This window comes from Manis javanica, chromosome 15, assembly GCF_040802235.1.
Source record: "Manis javanica isolate MJ-LG chromosome 15, MJ_LKY, whole genome shotgun sequence".
Taxonomy (NCBI): Eukaryota; Metazoa; Chordata; class Mammalia; order Pholidota; family Manidae; genus Manis; species Manis javanica.
This window is the reverse complement of record NC_133170.1, coordinates 77,582,185-77,601,221: the sequence shown is the minus strand read 5'-3', so window position 1 is coordinate 77,601,221 and position 19,037 is coordinate 77,582,185. Positions and strand designations below refer to the sequence as shown.

General features: G+C 48.2%; 1 protein-coding gene across 1 annotated transcript; it reads right to left on the bottom strand.

Moving 5' to 3' along the window:
- Nucleotides 1-345: 345 nt before the first annotated feature.
- DAO (D-amino acid oxidase) lies at nucleotides 346-18,749 on the bottom strand. The gene is made up of 11 exons (XM_017643512.3): nucleotides 18,595-18,749; nucleotides 13,967-14,169; nucleotides 12,809-12,923; nucleotides 11,489-11,565; nucleotides 10,748-10,813; nucleotides 9,269-9,323; nucleotides 8,012-8,116; nucleotides 7,087-7,169; nucleotides 5,885-6,002; nucleotides 5,121-5,219; nucleotides 346-3,984 (listed from the first exon to the last, which is right to left on the bottom strand). Exons 2-11 carry the CDS (start codon nucleotides 14,158-14,160, stop codon nucleotides 3,853-3,855), a joined length of 1,044 nt encoding a protein of 347 aa, XP_017499001.3. The 5' UTR covers nucleotides 14,161-14,169; nucleotides 18,595-18,749; the 3' UTR covers nucleotides 346-3,852.
- Between the last annotated feature and the right edge of the window lie 288 nt (nucleotides 18,750-19,037).

Here is a 19,037-nt window from a genome sequence, read left to right as displayed (position 1 = left end):
GGGAAGCAGCAGTCACAAAAGGCCTGCTTTCTAAAAGGTCTGTTGTTTGGGTTGGAAAGGGAAGTCTTCTAGCAGATTTACCATAGCTCTGCCTTAGTCAGACCTGGGTCACATGCCCATCCCAGCATGAGTCCTCACTCACTAACACAAGGGCTGGGGAAGGAAGGGCCTACGTCCCACAGCATCAAAGGATACCCACAGCATCTTGAACACACAGTTGGGATTCTGTTACATGAAGAAGGAAGGTGATAGAGGTGGGCCGGGGAATGGTAGAGAGGGGCCTTGCCACAGAGCTCCCATCAAGGCTGTTTTAATTGCAAGGAATAGAAATTGGACTCAGGTTAATTCAAATTAGGAGTACAGCTTTATTATAAGGTTGGGATTGGTAGTTAATATAGGGAACATCAATGTGTGAAACAGAATTATAAGAAACAATAGGAGGAGGGCAGGAATATGGCAGAGTAAGAGCACAGGTCCTAAACAGGGTAGCTACCACTCAGCCCTAGGTTTGTTGAACAGTGGGAATCTTCCAATTTGCAAGACAGGAATCTGGATTTTTATGTGAAATCTCCAAATGTTAATATATTGGATCAAAAAATGTTAAATGATGTGTGAGTCCCATGCAATCTGTCTGCAGGCCAGGTTTGGTTAATGGGCTGCCAGTTTTCAGCCTCTGAAAGGTCAGAAAGTTCTCCGAAATAAAGTGCAACCTCACACAATGCAACAGCGTACTGGGAGCTACCAAGGCCCGAGGCGGCCCCCTCTCTAGATCTGCGGGCCTCACGTCTACCCTTCTCTACAGACCAGCCTGCTCCTGCCTCCTTATGGCTAATGCTTATGCCTCCCCGTGCACATGGCTTCTGCACCCTGGCTCAGCTTGCAAACATAGCTGACTTGGCTGTTCAGGGTCCCACTCCCAAATTCTCAGGAGAGGAAGCTGATGGGCCCAGTGTAGTGTTGGGTCCCCGCCTAGTGCAATTAAGTTGGGTCAGAGAGGGGTGGTGTCAAGAGGTACAAACATGGTGGCTGGCCTGCCCTTTCAGCAAGGTGGCATAATGATCGGTATGTCTGGAACCCACTACACGCATATGTAAACTCTTGAGTCTGTTCATTATAACTGCCTTCCAATCCTAAAGCCCTCCATCATCCTGAAACCCCTTCGGACTCCTCAAAGATTCAGCGACTTTCAGTCAGACTTTAGTCACTGGTGGTACTTTATTGTATTCCACATGGTGGTATAGACATTTGAACATCCAGATACTTCACATATAATCATCCTCGGTTAATCAAGACCATCTGATAAGGAACCACTTCAAATACTCCTACCCCCACCATGCCAGAGAACAAAGCACTTTCTAAACTCATCAGTAAGAAACCAATTCCACTTATGATGGAATCAAAAAGAATAAAACACTTAGGAATAAAAGGAACGTGAGATTTGTACAAACTATAAAACATTGCTTAAAGAAATTGAAGATCTTAATAAATGGAGACACATTCCATGTTTATGGATCAGAAGACAAAATTGTTGAGGGGTCAATCAATACTCCCCAAAGTGACCTATAAATTCAGCACAATCCCTCTCAAAATCCCAGCTGGATTTCTGTTGTTGTTGTTCCAGAAATGGGTGAGCTGATCCCAAGATTCATATGGAACTACAATAGTCACCAAAAAAAAAAAATACAGTTGGAGGTCTTACACTTCCTGATTTTAAAACTTATTACAAAGAAACAGTAATCAGAACAGTGTGGTACTAGCATATATGGATCAATAGAATAGAAATGAGGGTCTAAAAACAAACCCATACATTGATAGTCAATTAATTTTGACCAAAGTGCCGAGACAGTTTAGTGGGGAAAGGTAATCTTTTCTGAATTCATCAAGCTTCTGAGAATTCATTGAAGAAATGTGGCCACAGATCACCTTCATGGAGGGGGTAGGAATGTCAGGTGAAGGGAAATTGAAGACAGCAAGCCTTGCCAAATCTTCTACCACGCCTTGGGGGTTGCAGAATATCCCCCTACTTCTTCTATTCCAAGCTTTAGGACAGAATCGAGAGGCAGCCGCATTGCAAAAAGGTCCTTAACATTTGCACAAAGAATAGGAGGGTCACTTTGGGTCTGACTGTGGACTTTCCTGACCCCAGATATTTTTCTGAGTTCACTGTGTTGTGAGTCCTTTAGAGTTCCTGCTGACAGCTGACTTTGACCAGTAGGGGGTTGATCTCCTTGGGGAATTTTAAGCCGAGTAAAGTAATGGCTTTGGTCAAAAACTAAATGATGTGTTCATTCCCAGCACCAGGAAGTACCCCTTCCCTGAATCTTCCAAGAGTGCCCGCGTCTTGGCTCAAATGCGGCTATGCGGAGGAGAGAGCTAGTTCCTTTTCAGTGTGTTTTGCAGACAGCCTTGGGGAAGAAGGCTAAATGATTCCCTCATAACCGTGTGTTTGCGCCCCCACCCAAGCTGGGATTCAGTGTTGTGCAGTGGCTGAAGGTGACACCCTAGAATCACATCATTTCAGGCCCTGCATCTCCATTCTATGCCTTCCTGGCTGTTGAACTGCACTGCCTCCCTGTACCTTGATCTTCTCACCTATGAAATGGGAGTAATAGCTACTTCACGGGGCTGCTAGTGGGGGTATCAGGATTCAATGAATAATGCATGCAAGAGTTTAGCATTGGTACCTGGTTAGAATGCAAATGAATTTTTATATAATAATAGTTATAATTATTAAATATTATTATTATCATTATCACTATTAGGGTAGAAACTGACTTAGATCCCAGTTTTCTCACCCTGCTTAGCTTAGGGCTGGCCAAATCATGGCAGGTGCTTTGTGAAGAACCCATCAAGTGAGAGGTCGTGGGAAGGAGCAGACGTAGGGGCATGGACACAGAGGGCATGGCAGGCGTCCATCAAGACCTCTTCGCAGCACATAGGGTGTCACTAGTCCCGGATGCATGAAGACTACACGGCTCTGGACTTTCACAAAAATCCAGACCGATGAAAATTCAACCTCAGAGGCTGAGGCAGATGATGAGGGATGGAGATGCGAGGCACCTTCTAGCTCATTCGAGGCTTCCAAAACCATCTGGGAGCCTGCTTGCCATCTTGGGAGGTAAGACAGATGTTAGATCTGCCCCCCAAACAGGGAGTATGCTCGGTGAGTTTAGTTCTCGATAAAGGGGTTCCTTGTGGGTTGCTCCCTCCAGTGGCCCTTCCTCAACGTTTCCATGGTGCCCATGGGGCCCCTCGGGCAGCTGGTGCCATTTGGAATCCTGGATGTGGAACAGACATCATGTGTTACTCATTCAATGTCTTACCTCTTCTGTCTCCTCTACGCTCCGGTCCTACCTAGAACTTCCTGCAGCAAGATCACAGCGTTCCCTCGAGTGCGTTCTGTGGCATTGCTGTTCTGGGAAAAGGGTTTCCATGGCCAGATAGGTTTGGGAAGACTGGATTAAACAACATTGGATAGATGTCGTTGCTGCAGGACATTTCAGACCCTTTAATATGCTAGTGTGATTTGTCATCACGTTACTTAATCTCAATGATCCTCAATTCTCTGCTTGCTTCTTGATTTTCTGAGCTTTCCTTTCATTTGAGGGTTCATGGAGTAACAGCCTTCAGCTATTTTTCATATGTCAGACCCACAGAGGGTAGAGGGACCTCAGAGAGGCCCCCAAGTGGGGCCAGAGTCACCTCCAGGGACTGACCTTGCGGTTTCATCTCATGACTCTTGAGGAAAGAGGCGGAGTGGGGAGGGGGTGAGCACGTACAGAGGAACACAGTGATCAGCTGGCCAAGGGAAGCGGGGAGCTCCTGTGGGGGGGGCAGTAGTCACTGGCATCTTCAGAGGTGGGGCGGTGGCATCCTGAGCAACTTTCTTTCTTCCAAAACTTTCTGAAAGAGCTTAGCTGCCTCCAGGGCACAGCCCCAATGGATGGTGAGCCCGTAGCCTCCGTGACCATAGTTGTGGATGACCTGGAAAGGCAAGAGAGAAGGTGGCCAGGTCTGCTTTGGAAGGTTCCAGAGCTTCCTGAAGGGTCCCAGGCAGAGGCATGGTGCACTGGGGCTTCTCTAAGAACCCTGGGGGACTGGCGGGACCCCAGAACAGCAGTAAGAGGGGTCCTTTGGGGAGCTGGAGGTGGCACCCTAGACTCCTCTTCTGCTAAGGAGATGGACCTGCATTATGAACTTAGCACACAAAATGCAGAATCACCTAGACCTTGAGCTCAGAGATCCCCCATCACATCAAATTGTTTGAAGTTCCCCAAATCACCTTCCTCTTTTCCATCCTGCTCCAGACTCTCGGCCCTCCTGTGCTAACAGATAGACTCTTCTGCGTAAGCAGAAGGTAACTCAGGAGGAAAGAAAAGCAGGGGTGCCGCATGGGTGGACTCTGGTTGGCAAACTAATTCATCCTGGGGACAGAGGCAAGACCGCTGGGGCCATTTTCAGAGCTAAAACCATCAGCAGGGAGTTCAACTGCACCTGTGACTATCCCCGTCCCACACACCACACGCCTGGGAAAAGGGAGGGTGGCTCTCCCGGCGGGAGCCTAGCCAGCACCCACTCCTCGGGTCGGTTCCTTCAGCCCGGGACAGTTCCTGCCCAAGTGGAGGGAATGGAGGAGGGGGACCCCAGAGAGATGACAGGGCAGCCACCAAACGGGCATCTAGGAGGAGTCAGATTCAAACCGCATCCCAGCCATGGCCATCACCCTTAGTCTGATTCAGGCAAACGATTTCACCTCTTGGACCCCAGTTTTCTCATCTGAAGTGTGGGGAAAACAGTCCCCAGCCCAAAGAGCTGTAGGAGGGAGTCAATAAGGTCGTTCACGTCATGGGCACAAAGTTGATGCTCCACTAGTGCCCGTTTTCCTTCTAGTTAACCCCAGGCTTTAGCAAACTGAGCCACTGCCTTCTATGTAAACTTGAGCAGGTCCTTTCCATCACTGAGCCTCAATTTCCCCATTTATAGAAGAAAGGGTGTTGGCACTACCCCTGCCTGCTAAGAGGCTGTGTGCAGCTGGAGGTGAGGTGAGACTGTTCCCTGGAGATCCCAGAGCCCTCTTAGGAACAGGGGAGGGCATTGCTTTCCCTGCCAGGAGATCATACCTCTGTGACTGAAGATCCAAAGCAAAGCTGTTCTCTTTCTAGCCGAACCTGGGAGCGTACTGGCCGGAAACCAGTCCATTCGGCAACAATATTTGCATTCTGGAAGGGAAAATGTTAGTGATTCATCTCTGGATTTTTTTTTTTTTTTTGATGCTGCCATCTTTGGGTGATAGAGAGTTAGCTTTGGGAACCTCATTATCATATCAAAAACAATACCACCACAGTCACTTTATTAATCACCACTAACATCATCACCACCTTTATCAGCCACCAGCGTCCTTACTATCACTACTGTCACCTCACCACCAGTTCTACCAACTACCCCAACCTTAACCACCACACTCTCACCTGTGGTATTATCAGCAGTGACCACATCATCACTGCCATTATCACCAGCCTCGGCATTTTTATCACCATCAACCCCAACCCCTACTTCGGCCCCCACCCTCACCACCTTCACAGCGGTCACTGCCGCTAGCAGGCAAATGTGAAAACAGATTTCGGCAACAAATACCTCTCCTCCTTGTGAAGACAAACTAAGTTGTTTTAGGGAGGCCACCTCAAAAGAGAGCATTTCTTCCCTTTGGACAGGTAGGTTTCACCGGCCCTCAGTGGGATTTCCCTGTACACGGTCAGAGTCTGTGCATTCCGCAGTCCCTTGCTGGAACTGACTTGCCCCAAGATCCCCGTGGCGGTGCCCTCCCGTGCCCTCATGATCAGGCTGCCGGGACCTGGTCTAGCACACTGACGCCCCCCGCCCTTACCTTCAGGGTGGGCTCCAGTCTGCAGCAGCCCTCCCAGATGGTGTTGTGGTCTTCGATATTGTTTACCTCGTTCCAGTTCCCCAGCTGGAAGATGCCTCCAAGAGTCACTGCCTGGATCCTACATAAAAGGGAGAGGAGTCAACGATGAAGGAGAACAAAGCCTTTGGGATGCATGCGGGTCATCACCATGCTCACCTTTACCACCATCTCTACCATCATCACTGCCAACCTTGTCATCTCTTCTAATGCACATCGTGGTGACCGTGGTTAACACTACTGACATCCCTGAAAATTGCTCAGAGAGTAAGTCTTCGGTGTTCTCACCACACATAAAGAAGTCATAATTATGTGAAGTGATGGATGTGTTCACTGACTTTATTATGGTGACAGTTTCTCAACATACGTGTATATCAAATCACCACTTGTACGTCTTAAATGTACATGATGTTGTATGCCAGTTATATCTCATAGACAATGTCATTTCCATCGACATCATCTTCACTACTGCCTTCCTTGCTACCACTGAGATGTCATCACCATCCACCCCATTCACCATTTCCACCACCACTAACGTCACCACCGAGATAGTCAGCACAGCCACGCCATTAACATTGTTTCCAAGACTGTCTCTCTGCCATACTATTAGCATCATCATCAATAGAATCATTTCCATCAGCACAAATACCGCCTCCACTTCCAATCATCGCCACCACCATTGACCTCTTCATCAATGCCACACCACCGCCATTAACATCATACATCTACCAGCATGTCGCCATCACCACCCCCACAATCAGTGACTTCCTCATCAACAACAATACTATCTCTACTGCTATCAACCCACCGACAATACTGTCATCCCATCAACACCACTGCCATCCGCATAACATCAGCACCTCTGCCATAATGTCATTGCCATCAACCCCGATCACCGTTCCCACTGCCATTCCCATTACCGACATTCACACCACTTCTACGTCACTGCCATCCCATCTACTACCTTTGCTGCAGTGTTACCACTACTGTCATCCAAAAGCATGTTCAAAATAGAGCCCAATTAAGGCTGAGTCCTGCCTTCCTTCCCAAGGGATATAATGGATCAACTTCACATAAAAAAACTGAAGAAAAAATCTACAGGGCCTGAGCTGGGTGGCATGAGCATACGGAGGGCATGAGCGTGCCGCAGGATGTCAGAGTCTCACCCTGGGATGATGTACGGGGACTGGTAGATGCCTTTCCCTGGGTCATGGGTGATAATGAAGTTCTTCATCCAAGGGGCATCCACCTGCAGATTGAGAACGGAGAAGTCTCATCAGAGGAGGTGGGCCAGCTGGCTGGCCTGCCCTGTTCCCCTCTATGACCTGATGTTCTGGCGGGGCCACCAAGTCGGTTCCTTAGCCCTCTGCCCCAGGCCTGCAGCGGACTGCTTACTCTTGCGGGAAGAGCCACCCACCCCCTGAAGCACTGCACGCTCTCACCCACAGGTCCACAGAAAGGCCCAGCGCACATGCGTGAACACCCATATACCCACACACACCTGTGAATGCATGCATGTACACTCCCACATGCACAGGTTTCCACAAATAGGCATGCTTCACAGAGGCAACGTGGAATGATGCTCACAACACAGGCTCTTAAACCAGGTTGCCTGGGTTCTAATCCCAATTCCACAACTTATGACTGTATGAAATTGTGCATATTACTTAATTCCTCTGTGCCTCAGTTTCCCCATCTGTACAAGTGATGATATGATAGATCCTACCTCAAAGAGTTGTGTTAAGGATTAAGTTATTAACACTATAAAGTACTCAGGCCTGTGCCTGGCACTTAGTAAACCCTCAGTAAATGCTGGTTCTTCTTTTTTTATAACACAAACATATGCAGCTTCCACATATATACAAACATTTACACACATGCTTTGCTATTGAGGAGAAACCCCAAAGAGAATGCTGGGGAGAGTTATGCTGGTCCTTCTTGTTTTTTTTAACACATCGTTCCTTAAAGACTAGGGACTTTTCTAACAGATGTCTCTGTCACGTCCTCTATATTTGGAAATGAAATAAGCAGGCAGCTACCATCTTTCTACCAACAAAATCAGGGCGTCTCAGCCTTCACCTTCATACTTACCTTAATGATCTGCCCCCGGCCTGGCTGCAGCAGGGGGTCTGGTTGCAAAGCCCCAGCCCACACCCCGGTGCAGTTAATAATCACGTTGGCGCCTTCTCTCGCCACCTGGCAGTAACCAACAGGTGTGAGGGGGTGAGGACCATGGAAACCCCTCCCCTCCCTTCCCTTTCCTTCTACCCTGCAGCGCTCTGCTCCCTGGGGAACAGTGGGGAGGGGTCTCAGGGAAGAACCCACGGGCCTGGCTCCAAATATCTGCTCTGCAATTCACCCACTGTGTGACATCAGATGTGTCCCATCACCCCAAGGCTCAGCCGCCTTAGCTATAAAATGGAGCTAGTAATATCTTTTTATAGGCTGCTATAAGGATCCAGTGTGGCTCTGGGCATAAAAGTGCTTGCAAAGGAGTACTCTAGGAGGGGGAAAACTTCTTGAAATCTTCTGGAAGAAGTCAGAAATGATGCAAGTCATCTGTATGTTGGGACCCTTAGTTCTGTGTGTGTAAGGGATATTCGACAGCTCAAGGATGTAGCATGATGGACACACAACCTCCCAGCAAGAGCCCCAGTAGCTCCCATTACAGGTCAGTCATGGGACACACACACATTGCAAGGTGCTGTTATCGTTCATGAGCCAGGGTTTGCTATCCTGGACTGTGAGCTTCTTGGGAATGAGGGCTGAGTCTGAGTCAATTGAGTATTCCACATGCCTATGGGGGCTCAACCCAGGGAAGCTGCTCACTGTATAATGCTAGTTGCTGCATGTACCAAGTGCCTTCCATGTGCCAAGCACTATTCTAGGTGCTGGGATTGAGCAAAGTCATACAGCAAAGCTCCTGGTACATAGCCATTGCCTGACGATGGGAGCTGCTCCTATCATTATTATTGATGGTGGTATTACTCTGGAGATGAATCAGCTGAGAGCCTTGACTTGGCAGAAACATTAATGCAGATTTTGGTAGGAAGCAACCGTGGAGGCAGGGTACAGCTGATACTGGTAAGAGACAGGTGGCTCTCTGGCCCAAAACCCAGAGACTTAGCTGTAGACTAGCCCCTCAGGGCTACCATGATCCCACAGTCGCTTTGTTTCTGCCACCAACATCAAGACAGAATTCCTGAGTCCTTCTGGGATTAAGAAAAGGCTTAAGGTCTCAGGAGGATCTTAGGAGCCTGAGGAGGGGCCCCCCACCCACAACAGGAAGCAGGGGCCTCCCTCTTCACTCCCTCTCACAGTCAGCCCCTTTCCAGCCCTGCAACTCACCTCCTCAAAAGACTCTACCTTCCGCTGCAAGAATTTCACTCCCCTCTCAGTTAACCTGGAATGATCAGACCCATCAGAAACCCAGGTATTCAGTTCTCTGTCCCATCCCTCCAAGAAAATGGCATGGGGAAAGTTTCCCAAAGAACTTTCTGTGGATATTAGTCCCACAACATGTTCCTAAGAAAATGCCTGTGCAGTCAAAGCAATTCATGAACGTTTTGATGGACTAGTGGTCCATGAAATGTCACTTGGGAAACCTGAGGTGGTCCAAGCCTCAGTAGACAGATGAAGATGGGAGAAGGGCCTTGCTGCAGGTCATGCAATGAGTCAGTGATTGGATTGGAACTCAAACCCAGGCCTCTTAGTTCAAAATGCTTCCTACTACCACCACATTGCTTTGTGCCATCGAAGGGGATGAGATATGAGGTTGAGAAGGAGCAGAATTGGACCAATGTCAAATGCCCCTTCGTCAGAAGCAAGGCATGAGGAGAGAGGTGGGCTGGGAACACCTACCTCTCCCTCTAAATGTCCCAGAGGAAAAATATCTGTCATTATTAGCAATGTAGTAGAAACACCAAAAATGAAGGAAGTATACCATATAAAAGTTGATATATAACCGCAGGACTATTGTATCTACATGGTTTGCTCAAGATGGAAAAACTGGAATCATTCCATCCAGAAAGAGTCTTGACGGGAGGCATAAGTGTTCCAACGTTAGGAGAGGTATAGCCATGTTTTAATACAATGGTTTCCAAACCTGACTGATATTAGAATCACCCAGGGAACTTCTTAAAATGCAAACTTCTGCGCTCCACCCGAGGATCTGATTTCAGTAGATATGATGTGGGGTCCTGAAATCTATATTTTTAAAAAACTCCCCAGGTCATTTGATAAACCATCCATTCCAGATTTTTTTAAATCTTAATAAAATAATAATATATGGGAAATATATAGAACCTTTCTTAATATGAATGTATGTGAATATAAATATGTGTATCTCTTAAGCTAATGTTTGTTTATCTAGAATGCTACAAGGTACCTATTAATAACAGAAACAAGGCAGAAACCTCCACTATCACCTGTATTAGTTAACATTGTTCTGAAGGTACTGGCCACAGCAGTTAGACAAGAAAAAATAAAAGGTATAAAAATAAAAGGCAACTTATGTTTTGTAGATGTAAATATAACTGTAAAACTTAAAATCTATTTACAGCCAATATACAGACTTCTGATTTTAGTGAGGTGAGTAATAAATATCACATGTAAAGAACTGCCCACATGATTTGATGCCTGACTAGGTATAGGAACCATTGCTTCAGTGCACAAAGGTGATCAGAACGGAGAATAGCTCCCACCAAGCCTAGGGGTTTCTTTAACAATTGGAGTTGGTTAATACAAAGACGAATCCCATGAACAGTCATCTCCTATAATGCTGGTCCCTGGCAGGTGCTTTCCTCAAACTCAAGTTGAAATTCTCACCTTTTAGTCAGCCACTGCAGGTACCTCCTCCCCTCCAGAAGCACACTTGTGTTGAACCAGCCATAGCTTGAGTAACAGCAGCAAAAGTGGGAATAAAGGATCAGAATCAGAGCTATTTTTGAAAGCTGTCAAATGGAGGTGGGAGCTGTCTCATTTGGGGGCCCCTAAAGGTAGAGCCAGGACCACTTTTGAACCTGGTTCAAAGGTTCAAGTGGGGAGTGGTTTTTAGCTCAATACTAGGAAAGATTTTCTATCAGACAAAGCCATCCCTGACACTGGGATTTGCAAGTGGCGATTGGACGCATGTGCATAGAGGAGATTCAGGCGTGGGGTGGGGTGAAGAGGGACTAGAGAGGCATCAGGCTAGAGGGAAAAGAATAGAGGGGTTTGGAGTCATACAGACTAGGTTGGAATCCCATTTTGGTCACTTGGCTGTGTGGCCTTGGAAAGTTACCTAGCCTCTTTGATGCTCAGTTTCCTCATCTACAATAAAGAGGATAGTGATACAGAGCTTCTGAGCTTCAGACCTGTGATTCTATATCCCCCACTTCTGTAGCCCAAGGCCAAGTATGGGTGGGTGGTCTCTCTGAAGGAGTTGGACAGAGCATTAGGAACCCAGGGTACCAGGAGCTCTAGGCCTGGGAGTCTTCACTGTTTAGTGCTTTCACCTGCTGCTGCCTTCTGGACAGGTCTGTCTGAATTGTGGGGCCTCAACCCCTTTGTCCATGATAATTACCTTACCTGTAATCAGGGAACATGTCCAGCTCTCTGGGGGTCAGCCTCCGAAATCCCAGAACTGTGTCCTTCCAGGAAGGATCCTACAGAGGAAGAGAGAGGGCAGGACAGGAATGGGTAAAAATCACCAATAACAATAATATCAAAAGCTTACATAATACTTGCTGTGTGTAAGGCCCTGTTTGAAGCATTTTACTTCTACCACTCCATTTAATCTTCACAATAATTCACTGAGGTGGATACTATTTTTATCCCCATTTTACAGATGGCCCCGTTCAAGCTTAGAGAGGTTAATACCTTGCTTAATAGATGGAGAAGCTGAGATGTGAACCCTCACAGTTTGGCTTCTGAGTTGCTGATCTTAACCATTGTGCTATCGTAAGGTTCAGGGTAAAGATGGGAGTGAGTGATAGGGTAAAGGGGAGAAATAGGGGATAAAAAAAGGGGCAGCAATCAGGGTCACCAAGGGATGAGAATGGGAGGAGCAGAAGGTAGGGTCAGACAACCTGGGTGGAGATTTGGGCCTCACCACTGACCATCTTGAATTCTTTGAGACTCAGTTTTCTTGCCTGTATAATGTAGTTAATAACCAGTCTTGGTTCCATGGGAAGTAACAGATAACTTGGGCAATGCCCTTAGCACAGTGCTAAACTTTAACTAAACTTGGAGTGCTGGCTTGGAGTTCCGGGCACCCAGCCAGTCCACCCTCTCCAAGCAACTTGAGAACGTCCCCCAGGGCTACATCCTTCTTAGCGCAAGGGCACCATGTGGTCGCAGATTGCCTGGGTTCAAATCCCAGCTTTGGCATTTAAGAGATTTGTGGCTTTGAGCAAAGCCTTCCATTTCTCTGAGCCTCTATATTTCTCACCTGTAAAAAGAGGATCCTGACAGCACCTACCTCCTGGTTATTAAGAGAATTAAATGAGTCACTAGTTGTAAAGTAGTCAGGACAGGGCCGGGCACATAAGTGCTTTAGAAGTTTGTGCTCTCTGGCGTGTTTTAGTCCGTCTTGATGGAAAGCCCTGGGATCTCCAGGAAGTCGGGGAACTTTGCAGCGTTAGCACCAAGGATCCAACACTGCAGGATTGTCTGGGTCGCACCCATACCAGATCAGAGGTCAGTTCCCCCCCGTTTATCAGAAGATTCTTTGGTCTCTGCCAATTTAATAACAAAATTGGGAACAAAAATATTTTAAAAGCAAACAGAATTGAAAGTAAACCTGGTTTGAGCATAGGAGTCTGTTGCTCAAAGTATTGCTGAGAATTGGGGCCCCAGCCCTGGTCTCTGATCAAGACTCTGCCCCTTGGTCAAGGGCCCCTCACTCACCGGAACAGCTCCATGGAAGAGGTTGTAGCCTGAGATTAGGGTCAGGCCCATGTTTGCAGCGTTGGGAGAATGGATGTGGCTCAGGAGATAGTCAAAGGTCTGCTGGTTCCAGTGCCTGGAAGGAGCCCCCAGAGTCTCAGTCACCTAATACCTCAAGCTGGGCAGGAAAGCTCCAAGGGTTGGCTTGCACGGGGCCGTGATCAGGCTGGTGCAGATGTGTCCAAATCCAGAAATTACCACATTCATTTTTGCAGTGCCCCAAACGCCTAAGGGTCTTCCCCCTCCTCAAACTTTCCATATTTACTCATTACTAGGATAGAGAAGAGAGGGAACAAAGGGTGCTCCATCACGACCATTTGGAGCCCACCTCTGGCTTGGGATCTTGTTGCTATGAGTTTAAATAAAGGCTTTGACCTGCTTTGGGAACAGAGCCACACAGTTCAGGCTCTCTCTGGGCACCCTGCACTGTAAATGCCAGCAGCAGACATTAGCTTACTGCTCCCAAATGATTTCCTCTCCCCCCTGGACTCAACTGCATTCCCTGGACTCCTTGCCGCTAGGTGTGGCCATGTGACTGCACGCTGGTCAATGGACCCTAAAGACTCTGCACACGAGGTCCTCAGTCTGTGTGTTCCTTCCACAATCACTGCATGATGACATAAGAAGGTACAGTGAGTGGCACAGGTATGGTTGGTGACATCAGAAGCCACAGAGGAGGATGACAAAGCCGTGCGATGGAAGGAGCCTGGGCTCCTGAATGGCTGCCCACTGATCAGGAACATTGGTTTTGGAATTTATGGGAGTAAGAATGAAGCCTCTGTTTATTCATTTGAGAATTCCTCTGTTGAAGCAGCTGGCAATTTCTAAACTAACATAATAACCTTTGCGACTTCTTTGCTAAACCTGAGCATCAATTCACCCACTCAGAAGTATTCCTGATTCGTCAATGTGTATGACACCAACAGGCCCCCAGTTTAGGGGAGGAATGCCAAAGACTCCATTCGCCTAGCACATAGTAGGGGCTTAACCTGTATTTGTATTTTCTTCTAAGCCTTGATAGGGAGCTTGTTTGGGGTGACAGGAGCCCTAAGAGGGGGCATACCCTCTGCAGACTCAGCCCCTCCAGCTCCCAGGCCACCCTGGGGGAACCTCACTCACGCCTCCTGTGGGTGGCTGGGTTCAGAGAGGTAAGGCTGCCAGAGGCCTGCAGCCACATCGGTGTTGGTGAGTGGTGTGAAGCGGTCTGCATAGATCTTCACATCCAGGGACGGCAGGACTGCATGGTAGCGCTCATGGATGCAGAGGGCGGTGGACAGCCCAGTGATCCCTGCTCCCACCACTACCACATGCATCGTGCCAGCCTGCAGGAGAGGAAGGGGTGAGGCATGTCATCATCACCATCAGCTCTGTCATCACCACTACCTCACTGCCACCCACTGAAGGCTTAGGGAGTGCCAGGTGCCACCAAGCCCTGTCTGTATGGATCTTGTCAATGACCTTCACAAACGGAAAAGGTGAGGCGGAGGGGCAAAGCAAGTTGCCCAAGGTCACACAGCTGGTAAGTGATGCAGCTTTCTCTGGGCTGCAGGGCCATCATCATTCAGCTGCCCTGAACATCCCATCCCCAGGCTGGGCAATGAAAAAGGCCTAGCAAAGTACCCAGCCAGCTGGGGAGTCTAGTGGTTAAGATAAAGGGCTCTGGCTTCAAATCTCAAGTCCGCTCTGCCACCTGCTGGCCCATGACCTTGGGCAAGATGCTTCATGAGCATCAACTTATTCTGGAAAATGGGAAAAATAACTCATGCTTTGGAGAGTAGACGGGAGATTTAAAAAGATGTCAAATGTAAAAAGTTTAACACGATATCTAGGGCAAAAGAAGTGGCTTTACTGACATTTGTGGGGCACCTACTGTGTGCCAGCTCCAGAGCTAAATGCTTCCCATGCTTGCTTCCATCTAAGTCTCCCAACACTCTTATGAAGGGAGGAACTGGTGTTACTGGCCCCATTTTACAGATGAGGAAACTGAGGCTCAGAGAGGGAAAGTAACTTATCTGAGGTCACACAGTCAGTCAGTGGTATTGCTGGGATTTAATTTCAATTCAAGTCAACTCAACAAACACTTATTGCACACCTACTGCAAGCCAACTGGCAGCTGGTGGGAGCAGCTGGTGGGAGCAGCTGGAGCATGTGAGATGCAGTCTCTGGCCTCAGGACTGAGATCCCCCAGCATACCCACTCAGGGCCTGCCCTGGGATGCTAGACTGGCTGGGTCCTGGAAGTTTAGAAGACCCAGCAGCTTTTGCCCTTGAAGCTGCTTGGGCCTGCACAGCAGGGACGTATTCTGCCGGCTCCTGCTGAGGCAGAACAAGGGCACTTTTTGTGCCCGGAAGGGCCAAATTCAACTTTCCCTCCTCTTTACTCACAACCCTCTTCCCACAGACCTTGCCTCCTGGCAACTAGGGCCTGTGGCCCTGAACAGCAGGACGTTCTCAATATGGCCTAGTTTTGAACAGGGGGAAAATCGCTCCAGCCTAAAAGAACTGGACTCTGTTGGGGTTTCAGCAGCCAAGTTGGAGATAAAACCACAAAATGGAAAGGCATCATTCCTCTGGGCAATTCTTCCAGCTGCAAGCCTGGCTTTGGTTGCAGGGACAGACCCTCTCACCGACCCCCAGCCTCTTCCCTCCCCTGCCTCCCCATAGGAGATGCAATCTGCTCCTCTGTAAAATAGGGTTAACCCCGATCTCACAGAGTCATCCTGAAGATTAGACGACTCGCTTGGCAGAAGTTCCTAGTACAGGGCCTGGCACAGAGTAGGCCCTCCATACAAAGTGGCAGCCTTCTGTCCCCGAGCACCTTGGAAATAACAATGCAACGAGTAAAGGGATGTAGAGGAGGAGATAGGAAGAAGGGAGAGTCAGACCTGGCTTCCTTTCTGGCTCGCGGTGTGACCTTGGCCACGTTACTTCTCCTCTCTGGGCCTTCTGACTGTCTACATAACTTCTGGAGAGTTGACCACTTTTGTATATTAACAACAAGAAGACAGGCATAGAGGGCTTTCCTGTTTTTTCCAAATTCCCCTTAATGAATCCAGGAGGCAGTGTGGCATGGGGAGGTGGCAGTAACAGCCCAGGCTTAGGGGCAGACATACCCAGGCTCACCGCCTGGCTCTGGCAATACCAGCTGTGTGACCCTGGGCAAGATGCTTAATGTGATGCAGCCAGGGCGAACCAACCTCCCTGGTTTCCCAGGACTGAGGGTTTTCCTAGGATGTGGGCTTTGGGTGCTAAATCCAGGAGGGTCCTGGAGCAAACTAGAATGAGTTGGTCATCCTGAGCCTCAGTTTCCTCTTCTATAAACCTTAAAGTGCTAACTAACAAAGCTCTCTGCCTATTGTCTCAGCTCCAGAATATCAGCTCCAGGGAGGTGGGGATTTTTGTCTCCTGCTCTATCCTCAGTGCCTGGCCCATAGCAGGGACTCTGAATGAATGAATAAGTGAACAAATGAATGAATGAATGGAGTTCTTATGAAGAGTAAAAGAGAAAATACTGGTTAAGTCCTTGGGAGATCATAAATGACAACAGTGGATTAAAATTGTTCCCATTTTACAGATGAAAGAGCTGAGGCCAGAAGAGAGCAAGGTCAACTATCCCATGTCTCAGAGCAAGAGCCAGAAAAGGGCAGGGTACGAGCCCAGCTCTACCTTTTCCAGGGCCGGACTTTTTCCAATTCTCAAGCCATCTAAGAAAACAGCAAAGGACTCGGGGGGAAAGGAGCTGCTTATATTATAGAAATGTGTGAGGCGATTGAAGGAGAGTGTTTGAAAGCCTGTAAGAGGTTTCTGGGTGGGGAGGAAGAGGCTGCAGACCGAAGCAGAGCTGTCACATGACAGGTCTCTCCTTACAAGTCCAATAAGGTGCATCAAAACTTCTGATTAGGGGCGGTGGCGGCCTATGCCCAAGAGAAGAGCATGAGAGAAAACCCAGAGCAATTTGTGGAGCTAAATGGCCAAGGTAAAGAGGGACAAGTAACGACACGGGGCTGTTTGGCCAGTGCGTAAAATTCTAAAGGCGAGCTAGACTTGTTAGACAGAAGGGGAAACTAAGGCCTGGAGAAGAGGAGAGCCTCAGCCAAAACCACCCATTGGTGACAAAAGGGCTCATGGAGTCTTGGGATTAAAAAGTCTGTGAAAGGCAGGAATAGGTTGAGGCAAGAAAAGAACTGGCATCTGGAGACAAAAAGAGCAGCTGCTAGCTTCTCAGCTCCCGGTATGTGGCAGTCACCATGCGTCTTCTACTTTCATCTTCTAACAACCTTCAGGGTTGTTATTATGCCCATTTTACAGATGAGGAAACTGAGGCTCAGACTCCAGCTGGGAAGAAGCGGAACTTCGGCTGCCTGACCCACTAGTCTGAGTGCTTAAACATCTTTCAATGTTGGCAGTTTGCACAATTTGAAAAATCTGAGGGTCAAGCAGGTGGATATAAACAGCCAATATTTCAGGGTCCTGCATTGAAGAACACATAAAATATAGTATCTGTGGGGATTTTTAGTATGTTGGTGATATGCATAGAACAGAACTGAGAAGGGAAAATGTGCATTCTAAGCTGATTATCCTAATAACTTGGTGACTCACATTTGATCCTTATTATAGCAACTGTGTGTATGTGTGTATTAAAGTACAATAGAAATGCATGAGATTCTTACGAGAAGTGAAAGCCAGGCTGCAGGATGTGACAGACCCGGCCTCAGGTAAAATCATTCATGCATGTGGGTAATGAACTTCTGGGCTCGCATACACCTGTCTCAGTGGTTAAGCCAGCCATTTTCTTGTTGTTTTTATTAGTGTTTCGTTTCTCCTTTCATTTATGCCATTCCTTCAACCACACATGCTTGGATTGTGCAACAACTGGGGTTACTGCATTTATCTGTGTGTGTGTGTGTGTGTGTGTGCACACGCATGCACGTGTCTGCGTAAGCATGGAGCAGGAAGGGAATTTTGGCTGTCTGCTATGCCAGACATATGTAGATGCAGTACAGACTTCTTCTTAATCCTCTCACACTCTGGGAGGTTCTACAGACCTGAGACTGAGGTTCAGGGAGACGAAGTCACTCTCCCCAAATCACACAGCCTATGTGGGGCAGCGTTAGGACCAAGCTCAGTTCTCCGTGAGCTTTCTTCACTGTGCTGTAACCCCATTCAGGCAGCCAGCAGTAAGCCTTTTCTGTTTTCCAGTCTTGTGTTTGTTTGCTTATAACCTCCTTTGTCCGTAGAAAGGGATTTGAGGCAGCTAATGCCTTTGATTGCTACATGTGCATAGCAAAAAATAGGAAAGACTTGTCATAAGAAACCAGTAAGTCATGGGTGAGGTATTTAGATGAACATAATCAGCTCTTCCAGGTTGTGCCATGTGGCTACTATAAGCTGACATTTTTAAAGTCTATCTTTAAAGTGAAACAGATTCTATAAATGTTTGACAACCAGGATACCAGCTTCCAGTCCCCTAAATAATAATTAGCATTTATTGAGCACTTGCTATGTGCCCAGTTCTGTGCTAAGCATTGTACATTCATCCCCTCTTTTAATACTCAAACTCATTCTGTAAGAGGTGATTATGACCCCATCTTCCAGATGAGGAAACTGAAACTTGGAGGTGAAGGAAGGCATTTACCTGCCATCCCTGCCTGACCCCAACGCCTGCCTCTGGCTGTAATGTGGAGCCCTCTGTGTTGATACTGGGAGGCCCTTGAGTTCTGCTGCCCCCCCACCCCCACCTCCACTCACCTGCTGTGCCAAACTTCTGGAGAAAAGAGGTAGCTGCCGTGCGCACAGGCTCCTGTCTCCCCAGAGGAGGCTCCTGATTCTGGGCTATCCTGTCCTCAGGCAAGACTGGAGCTCAGGGTCAAAGTCTGGAGTTACTGACAGGGCACAGCAGGGGTGGGGCTTGGGACTTCACTGCTCACAGGCTGAGAGAGACCGCCCCTCCCCTCCATGTGGTCCCTGAAAAGTTGCCTGACTTTTCTGGCTGATCCCAAGCCTCTGTGGACAGGCCTTGGGGGAGGGAGGAGGCAAGGCCGATGGGCACACGTTGGTCTGTCTCCCGGGCCAGCTGGAGACGATCCTCTTTCTTTTCTCTTCCTGCTGCCACCCTGGGGGAGGGGAGGGTCGTTCTCTGAGCCACTGGAGGCCTGGCCTGCGAGGTGGGGGTGGTCAGCCTGGCATCCCCC